Below are 20,615 nucleotides of genomic sequence, written 5' to 3'. Positions count from 1 at the left end.
GCATGACACCTCGAGATCAGCCCCCCACCCTGCTCACAGAAGGGTTTCAGAGGCACGATCCCCTCCGCTTCTACCCTGAAACGCTCTCCCCAGTCAGTGCGTCTCCCAGGACAGGGCTGATTTTTCTTTTCCGTGTTCCAAGACGGAGAATAGATAAAAATAAATTAGCTGCGGATGTGGCGAGAATGTGGATGGAGGAGGGTTGGGAGGGGGGAAGGGAGTCTGTAGCGCTAGCTGCATGGAAAATGGGGACGTGGCACCCCCCAGTGATGGACAGAAAAATAGCAGCCCTTGGTTTATATCCGCAGCAGGGGGGAGACCCACCGGGATGGACAAGGCCCTTCCAGGCATGACTGGATGGCTGCCTGTGGGATTACATATCTTGTCACTCTGGGGATGCTTAGGAGAGAGGGGCGTGTGGTTTTTTCTTATTCCCTGAAGTAATGGCTGACCCCTTCTTGTCCTGCCCAAGACCCTTCCTCAGCTTCGTGTCATGGGAACCATCTTGCCAGCAAAATGAGATGAGACAGGAGCCCGCTGAGAGCTCTTCCCTCCCCCTGGGACCCTTTCCGACCACCTGAACGAACCCCATCTTCCAGCAGGCATGAAGCATTTGACCTCCTCATCAGTCCAGGGGAAGAAAATCCCAGGACTAGGAGCAAAGCCCAGGTCTTTCCCGAGGTGGTACAAGACCCCACCTCTCCTGGCAGAGTGAACACCGGTCTGAAGTCTTAGGGTAGCGGCTTCTTAATCCCGGCTCTGCCACTTGCGGTCCTTCGGTGACCGTGGGGAAATGGCTTCATCTCTAAGCACTTCTGTTTCTCCCCAGCTCTTGCACTTAACATTGGGAGCTGATTACATGTTGAATAGTGCTTAGCGCACAGGCAGCCCCCTAGACACGCCGAATCGTTTTCCCCTTTATGGCTGCAAAGTCCCCCAGAGCCCTTGTATTTAGTTAGCTGATCTAGGCTGTTTGTACCGGGTTGGTCTTTGCAGCACAGCGATCCTCAACAGGGAGTGCCGTGAGCCTTGTGCCTTGAGTCTAAAAAGGTTGAGGAGCCCTGCTGTAATGTCTCAAAGACCCACGGGGGGTTTATGGTAGACCAGCAGGGTAGACCAGACTAGGTCTATCAAGCTGTTATGTGCCATTGCTGGTATTTACCGTCCCACCTCATGGCCCCAAGCCAGACCACGCCTGTTGGGCTAGGCCCCGTAAATAGAGTCCCTTCCCAGCAGATCTTACAACCTACATAGGCAAACGGAGCAAAGAAATGCTATTTCCCCCATTTTACAAAGGTGCAGCTGAGGCAGGGGAGAGACCTCCAGTCCCACAGAGAGCCTGTGGCAGATCTCCTGGGTCCCAACCCAGTACCTCAGTCACAAGCACATCCTTCTCCTATGCTCACCCTTTGTGGGTTGACCTGATCGCACGCTCAGGTTGGTGTAATATGGATGACCATCAGCGTATGCTGTTCGGGGGGGGAGTGGGTGACGTCCTGTTGTATTTTAGGGGCCATAAGCATGGAGGAGGGACCCTGATGACCGCCCCTAAAGCTTGACTCCCATATACTCCACCCCCTGTCTCTCTTCCCTTCAGAAGGCAGTGTCCATAATGTGAACCTGGATGCCACTTACACCTACTACATGATCCAGGGGCTGCAGCCTGGCACAGAGTACACTGTCACCATCAACCCCGTCTTCGGGGACATCGAGGGGCCTGTGGTGAGCAGAAAGGCAACCACCTGTAAGTACCCCACAGCAGGCAAGTGATAAGGGGATGAGCTTAGAAGAATGAGTGGAGGGGAGCAGATGGGGGAAGGTTTGCCTACACGGTCTCCAGGCTATGCCAGGCGGTATCCTTGAACGCTTACGCCAGCACGTTGCAAAGGGGTGATATAGCTCCTCTTAGTGGCCTTGAGTGAAGGCCCCTGTGCTGTTCTGCATGATAATGCTCTTCTGAATAATGCTGCAGGCCTTCCTCGTGCAACATGCTCACAGTAGTGCCAAGTCCCTCCTTTCCGGGATTTGGCATGTGTGGGTCAAGAGAGGGCGGATGAGGCCTGGCTCGTGGTTTCATTCCCACGTGTGGCATGGAGATAGGGTAGAGAAGTCCGACATGTCATATCTAGCTGAAAGGAAGGGTGATGGGGGATCCAGAGGGATTGGGGCCTGGGAGGGAGGGAGGATGAGTAGAGCTGGTGTGACCCATAGCGGAGTAACTTGGGATGGAGAACAAGTGTCTGTTGAAGGAAGCCAGCATGATCCTGGCACTCCCTACCTTAGATCATGGTGGGAGCAGGAACCCAGGAAATGTGATTCATTCGTGGTCTCCCACAAGTCACTTCACCTCCCCAAGCTTCAGTTTCCATCAGAAAAAAAAACTGGCATGATGTTAGTAGCTGTCTTTTGTGAGATCCATGGGTGTGACTATCAGGGCACTGCTTGTTGGCATGAAACCTGAAAGCAGGAGAATGGCCAACCACAACTACATTTATTGGGACCAACCCCAGGGTGGTTGTGAGATCACCCGGTCTCCCAAGAAATGGCCTGTTCCCTACTATTCGTACCCATACTATTGTGTATGAACCACCCTCCCATGTTGGTGCATTGCAATCCAAATGACCTGAAGGCAATCATCTGCTAGCAATCACCGCTGAATAATGTGCACTGTGCATTTTTTAATTTACACGACTGGAAATACAATACAGCTTAAAGACACTGCACCTCGGAGGTAATTGCTCCACACACTGAAGTGCATTGATTTTAATTCAATATGGATGGGAAGTGGAGATGTGGATGACAAAGACTTATAGAAGTCCTAGGATGCTTCTGAATTAACAGCACACCATGAGACAGTTTGGAGTTGATGGGACTCGTGGTTGATTGTATTGTGGTTGTTTAGTATTCTGTTGTCTTCTACACAAGCCTGAATCCAGGCTTACCTGTGCTCCTCTTTGTCCGGGTCAGTCACAGTCATCTCATAACTAATATCCCCCAGGTGTGGCTTTCCCCCTCTCATCTCATGCATGCAACCACCTGGTGCATTGCAGCTGTTTGTGCGTCACTTGGGGCCTGACACGCAGCCCTGTGAAGTCAATGGGAGGCTTTCCTCTGGTGGTGCCTTGGGCTTGTTGCCTGATGTTGCCTGGATCTGTCTCTCACAGTGCCATCAAGTTCTGTCCAGGCTCTGAAAGTGGACGATATAACGATCAACAGTGCCTGGGTCTCCTGGGATGCAGTCACGGGAGCCAGTGGGTACCGAGTGGCTTGGGGTCCAACTCCAGGTGAGAGACACAAATGCAGAGATAATCTAATCTGTATCTCACACAATTCCCCCCTGGCCCACTCGTCTCCCAGCACCACTGCAGCATGAGAGCTGACACTGCAGGCACATTGAGCCAAGGCACTGCAGATACCGGGAAAGCTGGTGCCCTGCTGATATGCCCACATCCCCTGAGCATTGCATTGACACCAGGGACTCTTACCTTGCAAGCTCTTGGCCTAACTCTGGGTCTACATAAAGAACCATGGGATTCTGCCTTGGCACCAGATATGGGCCCTTTAAGTGTGTGTCTTACAGCTGGCCCCTGTATAAGAGGCCTCTCTCCAGCCAGGATGGGCTTGTGCCAGGTTTCTGCATCCATATTAGAGTCAGTGCCCAGTACCAGAGATGAGGTCAGTGTGCTGCACTAGGCCTTTCCAGTGTTTCTCAGGATCCCAGAGAATAAATTAGAGTATCCCAGAGGCTGCACTAACTTATTCTGGAGTGGTGAGTGGGTCAGGGAATATGAGGGGCACAGAAGTCCCACCTTAGCCTTTTCCAGCCCTGTCCCCCTAACAAAAACAGGCATGCAGGTGCTGAGAACAGGGCCACTTGAGCAGAGGCATAGCCCACATGCTTGTGATCAGTGGCTTTTCCCATGTAGAGGCTATACATGCTGCAAGTTAGTGGCAGCCCTGGCTCCGTCCACCTCAAAGCAGTCCTGTCCGCTTGGGGTGGGGGAGTGGGGGGTTGTTGGTAGAAACTGGTTAAGTTTGGAAAGCTGGGGTTTGTGGTCAAGCCCTTCGAGGGCCTTTGTACACAGCACGTTTTTTGCCCTTTCTAGCACTGCAACTGAGTGACTGTTTGCACGAGCAGGATTTTTGGACGCTTTAAAAGTCTTTCTGGTGCATTAAAGTAAAACTCCTCAGATGTAGTTTAGTTTGGCTCACTAGGAATTAAAGCATTGCTTTCATGAATTCATTGCAAAGGCACTCAACGACGTACAATGAGCCTCTTTGTCCACTAGATGGCTGCAACTTTTTTGTAGTTCACCCCTTTGAATTGCTTTCGCTTTCAAATTGCTTCTGCTTTTTTTTTTTTTCTTGTGCGGTTTGCCAGCTACCTGTGGCATGGGCACGGGTACAGAGCATGGGGCACAGGGTACAGGATGGAGGGTGCCAGGTTGCAGGGGGACAGCATGGGACCATCCTGCTCTTCTGCAGTACTGGGTGGAGACCGGGCTTAATTCATTCGAAAACCTAGTGCGTGCAAACACTGAGCAATGCTCCAAAATAAACAAGTTTAAATTTTATAAACTTATTTAACTTAATGAGGATTAAAACCCGTGGTGTGTACAGGTGCCCCTAATCAGCACTTCCTGAGGTGTTTAATTCTTCTGCTTCTTGGAATTCCTTACAAAACCCTCACCATGTAGAAGTTTTCTGTGATGTTTCTATGGGGGCCACTTCCTCAAAGGAAACACAAAGAACTATCAAGGCCACTTCACAGGTAGGAGACAAGACTCACTGGCTCCCCCCACTGTCCCCACCCACAAAGCCATTGACTCCTCCTTCCTTTTGGCTCCTCCCTTCAACAGAATTCTTTGGTCGAGACCGATTGCGACAGACGGTTGTGAACAGCTCCGTCACAGCCTACGAGCTCCGAAGCCTGGCCCATGACACGGAGTATGTCATCTCCCTCTATGTGCTCTTTGGTTCAGTGGAGGGACCTGGGATCATAACTTCAGCCAGAACATGTGAGTACATAAGCACTGCTGAAGGAACATGGCCTCCGTCCCTGCCCAGGAATTGATGGCTCCTGTGAGAACTGGCAGTAACCAGAGCGACAAAAAGCACCTGAGACAAAATCTTTGTTTTTTTATAGGAGGGCGTATATAGCCTAATCAGTAGTGGTTGGAAACCGTTTGGTTTACAGTCAACACCTCTCATTCCAAAGCAATCCGATCTGTCCATTGACTGCTGTGTCCATCCACTGCTGAAATGCATTTCTTGCTGGAGTAGAACTTGGCAACACAGGGTAGTGTCATACTACAGAAACTGAGAAAAAACATTCACGGCAAACAAACCACAGTATCAGGGCTGAGGTTTGGGCAGTCCTGTCTGACAGCTGCAGCCAGAATATAAAGCAGGTAGCTATGGCACTGATCCAAGGGTCAAGAGGAACAATGGTCTCAAGTTGTAGCAAGGGAAGTTTAGGTTAGATATTAGGAAAAACTTTCTCACTAGGTGAAACAGGCTACCCAGAGAGGTGGTGGAGTCTCCATCCTTGGAGGTTTTGAAGTTGCGGCTACACAAAACTTTTGCTCGTATGACCTAGTTGGGGAAGGTCCTGTTTTGAGTGGGAGGTTGGACTAGATGAGACCTCCTGACGTCCCTTCAAGCCCTCATTTTCTATGATTGTAACACCAGAAGCAGGAGCTAAGACAACAGCCAGAGGTCAAAAGCCCAAATGTGAAGATCCAGAGCATGAGGCAGAGGCCATGTGGATAGGAACAGGCAATTAGGCTTGTGCAAGGAAGGGAGGGAACAGGAGGTGAGGGAGAGAACAGGGGGACATGATGTTCAGCATCCTGGAGAGACTTCCTTGTAAGCCCTTTAAATAGGTAAGCTGCTTCCTATGAGTGATGAACCAAGGGAATAATATCCAGCAAGGTCAGGGCACATGAGCCCGAGCCATCTTGGCAACATGTGGGGATGAGTCCATGTGTGTGCAGGGGAAGGCACAAGGTACTTAGAGTTCGATCCTAAAAAACCAAGCCATGGGAACCGATAGTGATCAGCACTAGCCAGGACTGTGGGGTTGTATTTCATCCCAAAGACGAGGCTATCCTCCTGTTATGGTCTCAGTCCCTTGCTGCCTACAGGGTCTCCAACACTTCAGGGTTTCTCTTGGTATTTCCCACCCACATTCTCACCCAACCTAATCCAAGCTAATTTGGGAAACAAGAAGAAATCACAGAAAACAATGACCCAGGTACCATACTTCCTTGTATATCACACTCCCTTGAATATAATATACACCTTATTTTTTAAAGGTAGAATGAATTAAAAAAGATCATTTCTTGTAGTAAGTAACTGGGTAGCAGCAGCCAAGGGGCCATACCTGCACATTGTGTTAATCTCTAGGGATTGCTGCAGATTTAATATTTTTCTGTTGCCTGGTAAATGGGGAAAACTGCTTTTACCTTATTTCTTCCATATAATGCACATTCAGTTTCCCAGCAGCTGGTTTTTGAGGAAAAGGTGTGTATTTGTACATGAGAAAATATGGTATATAGTTTACAGCATGCTTGCAGTCAGTCTAGATCCTTGAATGGTGGAAATCAGCATAGCTGCCTTGGAACCAGTGGCGTTACACTGATTTACTCCGGTTGTGGATCTGTGCTATGATTTTGCAGGAAGATTATCTTCAGGGTGACATCCCTGGCTGGAAGAGAGCGGCACAGAGAGACTAGTTGCTGACCATAATGGCCTCTGCTTCTCATGCCATTAGCAACAAGAGGCCTGATGAGTGCTGGCATTTACTGAATGCAGCATTAATCAGGAAACCAGCTCATGTTGCTTTCTGTTGCAGCTCCACTCGGCTACGTGTCCAATTTCAAGGTGACGTCCTACACAAGCACATCCATTTCTCTCGCGTGGAGTGTCACAGCTGCAGCCACCAAATACAAAATCACCTGGAGCCCAACAGGAGCAGATGGAGGTGAGCAGAGAGCAGTCCTTTTGTCTGTTTTCATGGTGCACTGATCGGCTGGGAGCACAGAAGGCTCTGTGCAGATGGAGGGCATTTGAGCCACTAGCCCACTTGAAAGATCTCATAGCCATGGGAGGCCTTTCATGCAGCTTTCTGGGCTCTATGGCAGTCTCCACCCAACCTCCAGCTGACTTCCTGCCCTTTGGGCAGGGGGCTGGACTCGATGATCTCCCGAGGTCCCTTCCAGCCCTAATGTCTATGAAATCTATGAAATAAGAGCATGAGCCTCTACCAATGTTAGACTCAACCCATGGAGTCCAGCTGAAGTTGGCGCATTGGTCTTTGTAAGGGAAGAAGCAGTTTAGCCAGGGAGTGCTGCAGGCTAGGCAGGGCACCACACCTGCCGGTCACTGGGGCAACAAGATAATAGAGCAATTAGGCAACTGCCATCGTTTGCTGTCCAGATGTAGGTAGGGCGCTAGGAGCTCATAAGCCCACAGTTGAAGCTGGTTTAGGGGGGTTACTTTCCCTGGCAGCCCTACGGGAAGGAGCTCCTGCTCAGGAGAGCCACCCAGAGATGTCTGACTGCCTGCGCCCACTGCCTGCAGGAACAGTTGAGCCCAGGATGCTGTAATAGTGAGTGAAGAGGCTTGTGTTTATGTTACTGTTTTCTACCAGTGATTTGGGGTGAGGCTGGAAGGGGAAGTAAAGAGGCCTCATTAGTGCTCAGGGGGCACTCGACTACCTTGAGCCCTGGCAGGGTCAAGCACATAGGAGCCAGGGGCCTGGTGACTGGAAGGGACAAATGAAGCTAGTGCCTCAAAGCCAGGTCAAATTCAGTGGTCCTAGGCTAAAAGGCCTAGCAAGATTGAAGGGGCAGAAGCCAAGGAGGCCAAAGCCCCAGCAGAGGGACAACATACCTGTAACACCCATGTGGCATGGGGCATGATAAAGGGGAGGATTTGCAATTAGCCCTTAAGGCTTTGGGTGCCCTGCCAGGCATAGCTGACTACAGAAGGCCAGCCAGGGGCCTGGGACCAGTGAGGACCAGTAGGGTGCCGGGGACCCTAATGGGGGGGTGGGTTGGGACCGGAGCTATGCAAAAGCTCATGAGCAGCCTCCCTAGCAATTTATATTTCCATCTAGGCGTGGCAGGAAAGACAGGAGGGTACCCTAGGGGCAGAGTGGGGACATTGTTGTGGAGCCACTGGGGAGCATCACGGCCACCGCTGGGACCCCGATGTGTTACAGTCTTGTTGGGACAGGGGCTATAGGGAGGCAAGCTAAACCAGTGTCGCTCAAGCTTTTGGCCCCCAAGGATTGGATGAGTGGCATAAAACCAGTGCATGTGACAGGATTGGATCCAGCCCTGCGTGCTGCATGCCCAGATCAGGCCTGCATCACTTCCATCTGGCCCTGCATGCCCAGACCAGGCCTGCACCACACCTAGCCAGATCAGATGCCCGCACGTACCCCGATTGTGTCCCAGGTGGTCTTAACCTTGCCGGGGTCGTTTGACCCCAGTACTCTTTCCTGCCATGGCAGGGGGTCAGACTAGATGATCTGCTCAGGTCCCTTCCGACCCTCGAAACTATGAAACTTGGTCTCAAGCGCTGTGATCAGGCCTCTTACTGCCCGTGCTTCTGATCAGCTTCTTGACCCCCTGCACACCTGATCTGTCACTCAGGGCCATGCTATCTGGCCCACAGGACTCCTCACAGGTCTGAAAACTTGGTATCAGGGGAGTGGTGATTAATGCTGCCACTGATTCCCTGCTGCTAAATTTCCAGACCTGTGAGGAGACCCTCAGGCCAGATTACATGGCTCTGAAGGCCAGCTTTGGCTGGGAGTTGAGCACCCCTGTCCAGAGATGGGTGACAAATGGGTTAGAAGGAAAGCCCTATGAGTACAGGTTGATAGATTAAGTGTGTTTAGCTTGCAGAAAAGATGATATAAGGAAAGATGTAATAGCTGTATGGAAAAGGTGAAATAACTGTCCAAGGGGATGGAAAGCACTCTGTCCAAATTCACGGAGGACACCAAATTATGGGGCAAAGTAAACACACTGGAGGGCAGGGAGCAGATCCAGGTGAATTTGGACAAATTGGGAAAGTAGGCAGAACAGAATAGGATGCAGTTTAGCAAATATAAGTACAAAGTGGTGCATCTATGGAAAAAGAATCACCAGTGACCAGATGTAACGAGCAGCAGCACCCGGGTCTCCTGGGATGCAGTCACAGGAGCCAGTGGGAACTGAGTGTCTCGGAGTCCAATTCCATACATTGGGAGGTGACTTTCTAAGCAGCACAGCAGCAGAAAGGGATCTCAGAGTCATAGCTGACTCCAAAATGAACACGAGTCATCAATGTAAGGAAGTGATCAGTAAAGCCAACCACACTGTTTCATGCATTAGAAGGTGCATCACGAGCAGGTCAAAGGAGGTGATACTTTCCCTTTATGCAGCATTGGTAAGACCGCAACGGGAGCACTGCATCCAGGTCTGTGCACCGCACTTCAAGAGGGATGAGGATAACCTCGAGAGGGTTCAGGGGAGGGCTACTTGTATGGTTAAGGGCCTGCAAGTAAGAACCTACAAGGAGAGATTGAGGGACCTGAATCTCTTCAGCCTCCGCAAAAGAAGGATGAGAGATGATCTTGTGGCCGTCTACAAATTCATCGGGAGGGGGCAGCAAGGAATAGGGGATACTCTGTTTACCAGGGCACTCCTTGGAGTTACTAGGAACAATGGCCATAAACTGACGGAGAGCAGATTTAGATTAGACAGCAGGGTGAGTGTTGCCAAAATCTTGAAAGGGCTTCCAAGGGAGGTGGTGATCTCCCCTACCCTGGGGGTCTTTAAGAGGAGACTAGACAAGCACCTGGCTGGGGAAGCTCTCTCCTTCTCCCCACAAGACACACATTGCAAGGTTACACAAAGCTCAGCTCAGGCTTGGAAACGTTGCCTTTGGGATGATGAGTGGAAAAATGAGCTTTGAGCATGTTCAGCAGTTTCCATGACCTTTGGAGCAACGGACAGGATAGTCCTGACCTGATCCTTATTAGGATCAGTGCAGTTTGACTCCCTTACCACCGCCCTGCAATTTCTAGTGGGTCACATCATACAATCATAGAGAAGAAGGGCTGGAAGGAAGCTCCAGAGGTCTGCCTGGATGCAGGTGTCACAGTGGATGTAGTCTTTCTGGACATTAGGAAGGCCTTCAACACTGTCTCTCACCCCATTGTCATTAAAAAACTAGGCAACTGTGGCGTTGATGCCTACACAGTCCAGAGATGGGCTCTGCAGCATGTCGCTTGTTCTGGGCTTATCTCAGGGGCTGCTCAAATTTACCGTGTGGTTGTCATAGGCTGAAGGACTATCAGGAGGGCAGACAGAGGGGCCTGCCTGTCCCTGTGCTGATGGCAGTAGGGTAGGGGCAGTATTCCCCTGTGTTTTAGGGGTATTGTCCAGCACAGATCCTCTGCCTGAGGACCCCCCCCTTTATGCCATCGGTGACTTCTGCCCCTGGCACCAGCCCTGGGTCGAGGTTTGGAAGAGACCACACCACCCAGAAGCTTTTCCTCATTCAACACCCATTTTCCTCATCATGTTCTCCCTTCACCCCTAGCTGAGCTCATGCGTGACCCCTGAACCCCCTATTTCTTTACATTTATGTCCTTCCCATTACAAAGAAACCTCAGGAGCATCAGTACCATGAGGAGAGGCCGGACCCTTTGGAGAAAACACCCCTAATGTCCTCAGCAAACGATCAGCACTGTTCTTTCCCTTTCAGAGCAAGCTATTGCCAAGAGCCAGTATGTGGGGAGCAGGGTGCTTGCTTATCGCATCGACCACTTGCTGCCCAGCACGCAGTACAGGGTCAGCATTCGGCCCGTGTTCAGCAAGTCTGAGGGCCATGAAGTGACTCTCACTCACCAGACAGGTAAGTCCTGATATCTGGACATACTCTTGGCAGCCTATGACCTCTCATTGCTGCAACAGAGGCCTCTCCTGCTCAAGCTAAAGAAGCAGCCCGGTTGGTTGGTGGCAGTAGTGGGTCTATGACATGCGCTGTTTCAGTGCATTCACCAGGTCCTGTAGAGCGGCATGGATTGGATGTAGGATTTCTGTGGCATCTAGCAAGGTTATTCTTGGAACCAATTTGTTAATAAAACAAGTCCCTGCTTACCTTGTGATGTTTGGGCCTGTCCTTGATGCTCCTTCCCTATGGCAGTTTTCACCCAATCCCAGAGCTCCTCCACGTGGAGGTAGGAGAAACTGGTGAGTGCACACAGTGCGCAGTGCTAATGACCCGCTTTGTCTGCAACAGTGAAAACGGTGGGTAATGTTTTTAGGCTGGTCTTGGCCCCATTAGAATAGATTGTGCGGGGGAGTGGGATTTGCAGCTCAGGGTTGGTCTCCTCCTTCCTCCGCTACTGCCGTTCCACCTCGGTGTCGAGCCATTGAGCCTCAACATGGCACGCGCTTTGGTGGACCAGGTGGTGCCATGCTGAACAGTCAGCAGCTTGCTCCTCCCATGCCTCCATGCTTGAGGGTGACCTTGAGCATGTTTTTGCACCGCTTCCTTTGGCCGCCCTTTGAGCGTTGATCACAAGGCTGTGATGAAATCTATGAAATCTACTCTAATGGGGCCAAGACCAGCCTAAAAACATTACCCACCATTTTCACTGTTGCAAACAAAGCAACATGTGCATCCAGAATCAGGCTCCTCAGTCACCTGAGGACCCATCAAGCCTGATGGATGTTATCCTCGACTCCAAGGGACCGCCACCGCCGCTGATGAGATTTCATAGACATTAGGGCTGGAAGGGACCTTGCAAGATCATTGGGTCCATCCCCCTACCCAAGGGGCAGGAAGTCAGCAGGAGGCAAATGCGTATAGATGCATACAGGAAGGTTGGCCTGTGGATATGGCATGGGGCTGGGTCTCTGGAGCTCTGGATTCCACTCTTGGTTCTCCTTGTCCGACCTTGGGCAAGATGCTTCATGCCTCTGCCTCACTTTTCCGTCTTCAGAATGGGGGTAGTAATGTTTCATAGATTAGAAACATGACTAGCCTGGCCTCCCATATCACACAGGCCACAAAATCTCACCCTATGTTGATGCCAAGGCCGATGCACACTTTCTAGCAAGACATCCCTTCTAGATTTGAGGTCACTGATGGATGGAGCACCTACTGATTTCCTCGGAAGTTTGGTCCAGCGATTAACTCGCTTTCCCGAGGTGCTCAAATATGGTGGCGAGGAGCAGCACAGAGAAGTCTGTATACAAAGAAACACGCCGTTGGTTGTTCCTGTCTTGTGGGAAACAATGTCTATGTGGTAGGGAAGTTCTGTTTCTAGATAAAATGTTTTAAGGGTGACTTTGGGGTTCTTCCAGTTCACAAGTTTGTATCTTCTTCTTTGGGTCTTGGGGCTTTAGATAGACAAGGAATGCCTGCAATTATTACTCACAGTGAATTTACTGTATGCCATGCGTAGGGTCAACACTTTGTTCAGGTAGGAGTGTTGATGTACTTGTGGCTTCAGGTGCCTCCAGGGGGTAATCTGATGCTTGTGAAGACTGTGGGAGAGGTGATATGGCCCATTTCGTACTCTGGGCCTGTGGCTGCTACGCTTATTCACAGCTGGTAGTGTTGTACCACAGTGTAGAACTGCTGATGGTCCTGGCATAAAGCACCATTTAGTGAGAGTAAAGGTGTTGGCCTGTGGCCTTACATCACTTGGCTACTAGGTTTCACATCGCCTTTATTTTTTCATTTCTGCAGCCTCTCTCACAGACTCAAACCCCATCCAGACTCTTCGGGATTTGCGAATCATCAACACTGGAATAAATAGCCTGAAGCTGTCCTGGAAGAAGACCCCAGGCATAACGCACTATAAGATTTCCTGGGCCCCGTTTGGTGGTAAGGGGCCTGCTCCATCAGCTGTGTGCAGTATGGTGCGAGAGAGCAGGGGCCTCTTGGAGTTGGGGTAACATCAGCTCAATTTCCCCAACTGCTTCCTCTTGGTGCTGTGGGAACAGGTGATAAGCTGGCTGTGTGGGGGGAAGAGTGGGTGCAAAACTTAGGGAAAGTCAGGTCCATGTTTCAGCTTGTAGGGCTAGTGGGGACCCCCTGGCTTGGCCTAGAATTTTCTGTTCTTCTATTATTTGTTGTGAATCCCAGTGTTAGCCATGATCAACATCATCCTACATCACCCCTTACTTCCCCGCCAAGCACTGCTGGCTTCTCTAGGGTCCATGCCCCACTCAGAGAGAGGACAGTACATGGGCAGTTCCCTGCTGGCTGCTCTTACAAGCCTTTCCTCCTCAGTCCCCGTCTTGGATTTTCTGGCCAGATGGTGTCCTTCAACCAAGGAGTGAGTGGAGAAAACCCAGGTACCAGCAAGCTCTTTTAGTACACAGAACTTGTAAGAAAAGGAAGAACAAAACTCACAAAAAAAAAATCATTTCCATTTTGCTTTTCAAAATATGCATTGATATTTCCCAGTTTTGAAACAAAAGCGTTTTGCAAAAATTATATTTTGGCCCATTTAGTTGAATCCTGGTGCTATTTATAAAACTATGGTTAAAGGAAATAATATTAGAAAAGGCCTGCCTCTCTCTTAAATCAGATGTTGACTTTTAAAACAAAAACCATGAAAAGAATTGAGCAATCTGGACGCATGGTAGAGGGGATATCTTTTATTAGACAAACAAGATTTTTGCAAAAAAAAAAAAATGCTTAGTGAAAAGAATTGAGAAACTCGTTTTGTGAGTAGTTCTCAAGCTAGGAAAAGAGTCTTTTTTTTTTTACAGAGAAAATACTTTTATTCTCTGCAGAAGAATTACCATTATACCCATTACCTATATCATTGTAACAATAATAACCATTACCATTATACTTATGTGGCCTTTAAAAAAGGGTCCAACATTCGTCGTTCTCAGGAGCTCCTGTGATTTAAAAGTGCTGCACAGGATTGAAAGCAATTCAAGTCTCACGTTCTGCAGAAGGAGTTGGGGACGACTTTCACTCTTTCTTAGTGCATTCATATTTCATACAAGGGCTGAAGTCAGAGGAGCTGAGAAGAGCAGAGCTGCCCGCACCTGCTATCAGAAGAGCTCCCTCTCTACTTCTTGACTTCAAGAGACTTCATAGGTGCTTGTGAGATTTCTCCTCCCCCTTTTCATTTATATTAATACATGCCTAAAACCCCAACATCACTCTGTAGGCAGAGATCTGTATCCATGGATAATCCAGCTTCCAAAGGCAGAATAAAGCTGTCCCATGCCTCTCTAGAAGATAGTTTGTGTAAATGAATTTGCATCAAATGCATCCACCTTCTTAAACAGATGATCCCGTAACTAGAGCATTGGACGGGGAATCTCAGGACCTGGCTTCTGTTCCCATCTCTTCCAGCAGTTGACCTGGACTGCCTATACATATGCTCGGGAGTGGAGCAGGGGAGGAGTGTTTTAATTAGATCTGTTTCTGGGGAGCTGCTCTAATTAAAACACTTTGCCATCACGTGTATTAAGCCCCCGCAGGTTTAAAAATGGCGGTGGGACACTTTATCTAAACCCCATCCAATGAGGTTAGATAAAGTACCCCAGTGGCCATTTTAAAACTGCAGGGGCTTATACATGTGACGATGAGGCCATGCTGGAGCATTGTAATTACAGTGCGGACCAGCATGTGTATAGGCACCCCAAGCCTCGTGTAAGTCACTTAATCTGGTGTACATGTAAAATACCTGAGTGTGTTTTAACAACCCTCATAGCAGCAGCCGCTGTCTTCCCCTTGAGTTACGTGTGGCAGGTTTGGGTGTTATGTCTTGTGTTGTGTCAGGGTTGATTGCATTGTTTTATTAATATGTTAGACGAGGATTTGTATAGGATGGTTTGGATCCTACCTCTGGCAGGGGGTTGGATTAGATGACCTCTGAAGGTCCTTTCCAGCCCTACTTTTCTATGATTCTTTGATTCTACACTTCTACTTCAGTTCCTCCTCCATTGTCATCTCCTCTGAGATCGACGGAGAGAAAGTGCTATAGCTCCCATGCTCCATGCAGGGAGCAGTGTTTATCCTGCTATTATTGCAAGCTGTTCTATTTTTTTTTATTCTGGGTACTAATTAGGTGGCTTGGAAACCACACAGACAGTTCCAGCAGAGCCCACGTTTTTCACCATAACCAAGCTGCAGAAGAGCACGACATACAGCATCCGCGTGTCTTCAGTCACTGGGGAACGAGAGGGAAGTCCAGTGCTTCTCACTGCCAAAACATGTGGGTACCTTGAAGACGTGGGCAGGTGGATCAATAGCATGACAACTACAAATCTAGGCCTTGATGTTTACTCAGTTTTATAGAGGGCCCTTATCGTGCTACTGGCTCCACTTCTTCTACCCCTACAAACTCTACTGGTTAGACTGGCAGAAAGTGGGTATCCCAGCTGGCTGGAAGGTGGAAGCTAGGGGCTGGTTGCCATTTGGAAAGCACGAACTGCTGGCAAGATGCAGTCTACGTGTTTCGCATCTTCCTCTGGAGAGGCCGTGCCAGACACAGGACACCAGACTCTGTGGGCCAAAGTCCTACTTGACTTTTGTAATTCCTATCTTGCCTTTTTTCCATTTGGACCAGAATTTGAGTCTAGCCCAGCAGGTGCTGGGTTCATTTTAGCCCAAGGGGGTTTAGAAAATCCTCCCTCATGAACCCTTTTGTCTCCCTTTGTGGATGTAAAGAATTAAATGACCACAAATTTATAATTTCTCTTCTCTTTCCTTTTTAATAGTGGATCTGCCCAAAGTGCCTATGTTCACAATTCAGGAGGTCACAGAGAGCAGTGCTTTACTGAACTGGACAGGTGTTCCTGGGGCATCAGCATACTTGCTAGCATGGCGCTTGGCATCAGGTAATGGCTCTTCGGGGTAGTACAAGGAGAGATGAGATGCGGTAGGGATATTTATAAACTGTGAACCTGCACGGCTCCGTAGAAGATTTCAGGATGAGCTATACCTAAAAAACATCATCTGATGGTGTTTAACACCGAAAAATGCAAGGGTCTCCACCTTGGGAGGAAAAACCTGCAGCACCCTTATAGGCTCGGCAGTGCTACGCTGGCTAGCACTACAGAAGAAAGAGACTTGGGGGTCATCATTGACCACAAGATGAACATGAGCCTGCAATGCGATGCTGAGGCTAATAAAGCGACCAAAACGCTGTCTTGCATCCATAGATGCTTCTCGAGCAAATCCCGGGACGTCATTCTCCCCTTGTACTCGGCCTTGGTGAGGCCGCAGCTGGAGTACTGCGTCCAGTTTTGGGCTCCACAATTCAACAAGGATGTGGAGAAGCTTGAGAGAGTCCAGAGGAGAGCCACGCGCATGATCAGAGGTCAGGAAACCAGATCTTACGATGACAGGCTGAGAGCCACGGGACTCTTTAGCCTGGAAAAGCGCAGGCTCAGGGGTGATCTGATGGCCACCTAGAAGTTTCTCAGGGGTGCCCACCAGGATCTGGGGGAACGTCTGTTCACCAGAGCGCCCCAAGGGATGACGAGGTCGAACGGTCACAAACTCCTGCAAGACCGTTTCAGGCTGGACATAAGGAAGAATTTCTTTACTGTCTGAGCCCCCAAGGTCTGGAACAGTCTGCCAGCGGAGGTGGTTCAAGCACCTACAATGAACACCTTCAAGAGTAAATTGGATGCTTATCTTGCTGGGATCCTGTGACCCCAGCTGACTTCCTGCCCTTTGGGCGGGGGGCCGGACTCGATGATCTCCCGAGGTCCCTTCCAGCCCTGATGTCTATGAAATCTATGAAATCTTTGCTTCTCAATCTTATTTTCTTTCCCATTACTAAATCTGTTTTTAGTTCACAGCAACTTAGGAGTTGCCAATCTGGGTGAGACCTGTGGTCCTTTTAGTCCAGCATCTTCTCTCCGAAAATGCCCAGAGCCTATGCCACAGAAGAAAATTCAGGGGACCTATAAAGCTCTCAAGGCGCAATTTCTTCCTAACCCCAATCAGTCAAGGATGAGTTTATATACTATATCATCAAGTTTTTCTGTTGGTGGTCACCATCTATTTCAGCCTTGTGTCTCCGTATTCACACCTGATCCTTCTTCTCAGTCCTATTCCTCTCCCTTTCTCATTTATTTCTTCCCATGAATCAATGAATAGTCCAGTAATGAGGGCAAAGGAATGGGTGACTGTAGCGAAGATGTTTCTTGGCTTCAGTTTCCTAAAGGGATGAGGTCTAATAAATGACTGAAACAATAGGGTTTACTCCTTTAGAGCATTAGGGGGCTTAGGCAATATAATATTTATACTGCACTTTGAGATCCATGGGTGAAAGGCACTGGAAAGAGGTGCTATGTGCTGATAACTCCCATGGCCGAACTCAGGAGCTTTTGGAGTTTTGTCCTCATACGTTCACTTTCCCCAAGGACTTTAATGGGTTTAAGGGGCATGATTTCTCCTTCTGGAGCCGCCGTGTTGATCTGACTCCAGCAAATTGGTGTTACCCTTCCCATCAATTTCCCTGGAACAAAGATGCGTGAAGAGTCATGAAGCCAAATCCTTTTGACTCACAAATGTTTTCAGCCTTGTGACAATGGTCCTTTTGAAACACTGTGTTTGGATCCTGATTTGTCTGCACATAAAAATACAGTGACGTTGTGATCTCTTGCACCCACGATCAACCCTGATTCCTGCGATCCGTTTATCTTTATTTGCTGAGAGGATGTCTGAGGTAGACTTTCCCTATGCCAAAAGCAATGGTCTTGGAGTTAGCAAATTGTCATTACAGTGTTCAAATCCCAAGGACATTTCTCGTATTGGCAGCATACAACTTCCAGCATATGCCTCTCAGATTGAAGTCCCTTATGATACTATATTTTTTCCCCTGACACATTATAGATAAGTGATACAGGAGGCTGATCATCCTGTTCTCTAGTGCAATTTGTGTGATCTACTGTGACTAGTACCCCGTCTTGTGATTTATCTGTTTGAACATTGATCCATAAGTATTCAAAATCATTTGCCTCTGAGCTGGCAGGGACTCAGAAACACAGTATGCCATTTTTGACATACAGTGCCAGGCCCGCTCTGCTTTTTGCCGCATTGACCCCTCCTGAATAGGTTATCATCACTGATTTTAACATTCGAACCATATCTGCTAAGTTGAATAACATTGGGTAGGTCAAATTTGTGCTCACTAATGAGTCATTCCAGTTTCTCTTGTTTATCATCCAGACTGCTAGCGTTAGCAGATAGGCAATTAAGGAATGTTGTCCCTTGGTGCGCTGATTAATTTTGTTCTCAGCATCTGGATTTTTTGCCAAACGAACACTCATCTGTTCTCCCTTTCCATCCTCCCCGTTTGCTGTCAGATTAAGGCCCTGCTGGCTAATCTGGCCCTGTCTCGTGGAAGATGGATTCCCCTTCTACTCATTTGGAGGTCATCCAAACCATCTAGCATCTCTTCTCCATAGAAAGCATTCTTGTCTTCCACAAAACCGTAATCCTCTCTACTTAAGACCACTTACCTGGCTGGCCGTTCACATCCAGCATCTTTTATCTTCACCCAAGACAGGCAGGATCTTTGAGAAGAACAGGTAGATGTAACTCTCTGGTGGCACCCTTCTGAGCTCCTTGCCATAGTCTATGTCAGGGGTGGGCAGCTTTTTCAGGCCATGGATCCGACCGCCCTAGCTTGGGTCAGAGGCAGACACGTGCTAAAACTCATCTGCTGCCGTGGTTTCTCTCTGTCATGAGCCAGGAGAAGCCTGTCCCTGCCACTTATCCCCACTGCAGCATGGAGGGAAGCCCCTCACCGCTAACTGCTGAAGCCCCAGATCCGCAGCTTGGACCCAGTAGCTCTGAGGACCGCATCCAGCTGTTGGACCATAGCCCACATGTGGTGAAACTATCCCATGAGTGCCTACAGTCACCATTAGCAGTGGATTTCAAGAGCCTAGCAAAACTGCAACCACATCTCAAATCTTTGCTCTTGCCCTTTGCGGAGTGGCCTTTTCCAGCCACCTCAGACACAAACCAACATCTCACCTGTCCCTCTGCCCATTTCCATGACCCTCCCAAATAGCGAAGAGCCCAAACACAACCCACCAAGCCCCTTTACCTCCTAGCAGAGGATCCGTATCTGCTCTTTCTAACACTCCTCTGTTCACCAAACTGTGTGAACATCAAAGGAGCTCCAGGTAGAGTCCATCTGCGGTCACGATGAGTTTCTCCATCTCTCTGCTCAGGTAGTCCCCACCTTTCCTTTGTTTTCAGGTCCTGATCTTTCCATGGAGCGGTTGGCTGCCGGTTCTAGGTCGTATCGAGTGCCAGTACCGAAACTGGGAGGGACGTATGTGTTTTCCATAAGGGCGGTCTTTGGAGAGATGGAGGGGCCTGAGACCAGTATCACTGAGCAGATAGGTATGAGGTGGAGCCTTGTGTTGCAAGGCTTCTGGGCGTCATTTCTGTTATGGTTACTGGGCTGCGTTAGTAGGAGCGATGCCAGCAGATCGAGGCAAGTGATTATTCCCCTCTATTCGGTGCTGGTGAGGCCACATCTAGGAGCTGGATTGGTGCTGGAGGCCACCGAAGTCTGAGGGTGTGACGCCCCAGGGAGTAGAGATCAAGGTAGCCAGCCGTGTGGGGACCACCGCTGAAAAGGCTGCGGCGATGGGGCACGGGCCGCCTGCTCAGGGCTGGCAGTGAAGCTGAGGTCTCTGGGGATGAGGGGGAGTTTCACCGCAGATAGTGACGGTGCCTGCCCGCCACTAGAATGAGCTGGGGACTGAGAAGTAAGCACTGTGGCCAGGCTTGAGAGCAAAGCATTAGGATGTTTTTAACCTTTATTTTAATGTTCTGTCTTCCCCAGTTGTGTTGTAGCGTTTTCCCCTCATTCTTAAAGTTGCATTTCTTTTATCCCTAAGTTTGCCTGTCCTTTAATGAGGTATCGCATCTCAAGGGGAGTCTGCACCCTTACGGCTTTGGCCAGCTTGGGGTCCCCCATCACAGCTCAGGAAGTTTCCATGCGGACCTGATGCCATGTATTGCCACCTTCGTTTGTACCCTAACCAAGGTGTGATGTATATAATTCCCTTTCTCTGCTTCTGTCAGTGGGATCTCACGGGAATCCTTCCACTCCTGCTCCTACCATTACTTCTATACGAACTGCCATGGTGAGTGCCGCATCGACCGATGCTGGGAAGGCCAGGACCACTCGTACTCTACCAGCCACCCCTATGACATTAAGAACAACCCCAGGAGCTACAGCTGCTACAGCATCTTCACCCCTGACAACTCTTGCTGGGCCAAGTGAGTTTGTAACCCCTTGTGATTCAGGGCGGATGTTATAGCCACTGCATCAATACAACGTTGTGATCTCCTCTGAGCTTGTGAGGGTATTTGGATGGAAGACTGACTCAGAAACCAGGTCATGTAGCAAGTCGTGTTGGTGGTGCTCTTTCCTCTGCTGCAAGAGCCAAACGGCGAATATTAATATAACTTTGAAACTATTTTGATCCACCCTGAAACAGATCAACAAACCTCTTAGATTGGCATCCTGCCTAGGACAGTGCGCAGCGCCATATCTTTAGAGGGAGGCTTGAAGCCAGCATAAGACATTC

At 49.3% G+C, this 20,615-nt stretch overlaps 1 protein-coding gene across 8 annotated transcripts in view; it reads left to right on the top strand.

Moving 5' to 3' along the window:
* LOC149865440 (uncharacterized) overlaps positions 1-20,615 on the top strand; it is a 213,443-nt gene that overhangs the window by 45,890 nt on the left and 146,938 nt on the right. For all 8 annotated transcript variants that reach the window (XR_016441695.1, XR_016441696.1, XR_016441697.1 and 5 more), the window contains exons 12-21: positions 1,598-1,744; positions 3,165-3,284; positions 4,860-5,018; positions 6,857-6,985; positions 10,768-10,917; positions 12,763-12,900; positions 15,113-15,259; positions 15,765-15,884; positions 19,270-19,416; positions 20,107-20,304. Coding sequence is in view for 4 of the 8 variants with exons in the window: in XM_090041526.1 (XP_089897652.1) it covers positions 1,598-1,744; positions 3,165-3,284; positions 4,860-5,018; positions 6,857-6,985; positions 10,768-10,917; positions 12,763-12,900; positions 15,113-15,259; positions 15,765-15,884; positions 19,270-19,416; positions 20,107-20,304 (1,455 nt within the window). In the remaining 4 variants the exon portion in view is untranslated. The remainder of the gene's footprint in view (positions 1-1,597; positions 1,745-3,164; positions 3,285-4,859; positions 5,019-6,856; positions 6,986-10,767; positions 10,918-12,762; positions 12,901-15,112; positions 15,260-15,764; positions 15,885-19,269; positions 19,417-20,106; positions 20,305-20,615) is intronic.

This window comes from Crocodylus siamensis, chromosome 4 (genome assembly GCF_052110815.1).
Source record: "Crocodylus siamensis isolate JL-2025a chromosome 4, ASM5211081v1, whole genome shotgun sequence".
In the NCBI taxonomy this organism is placed as follows: Eukaryota; Metazoa; Chordata; order Crocodylia; family Crocodylidae; genus Crocodylus; species Crocodylus siamensis.
Note: the sequence above shows the minus strand (reverse complement) of the source record. Positions and strands in the feature narration are given on the sequence as shown.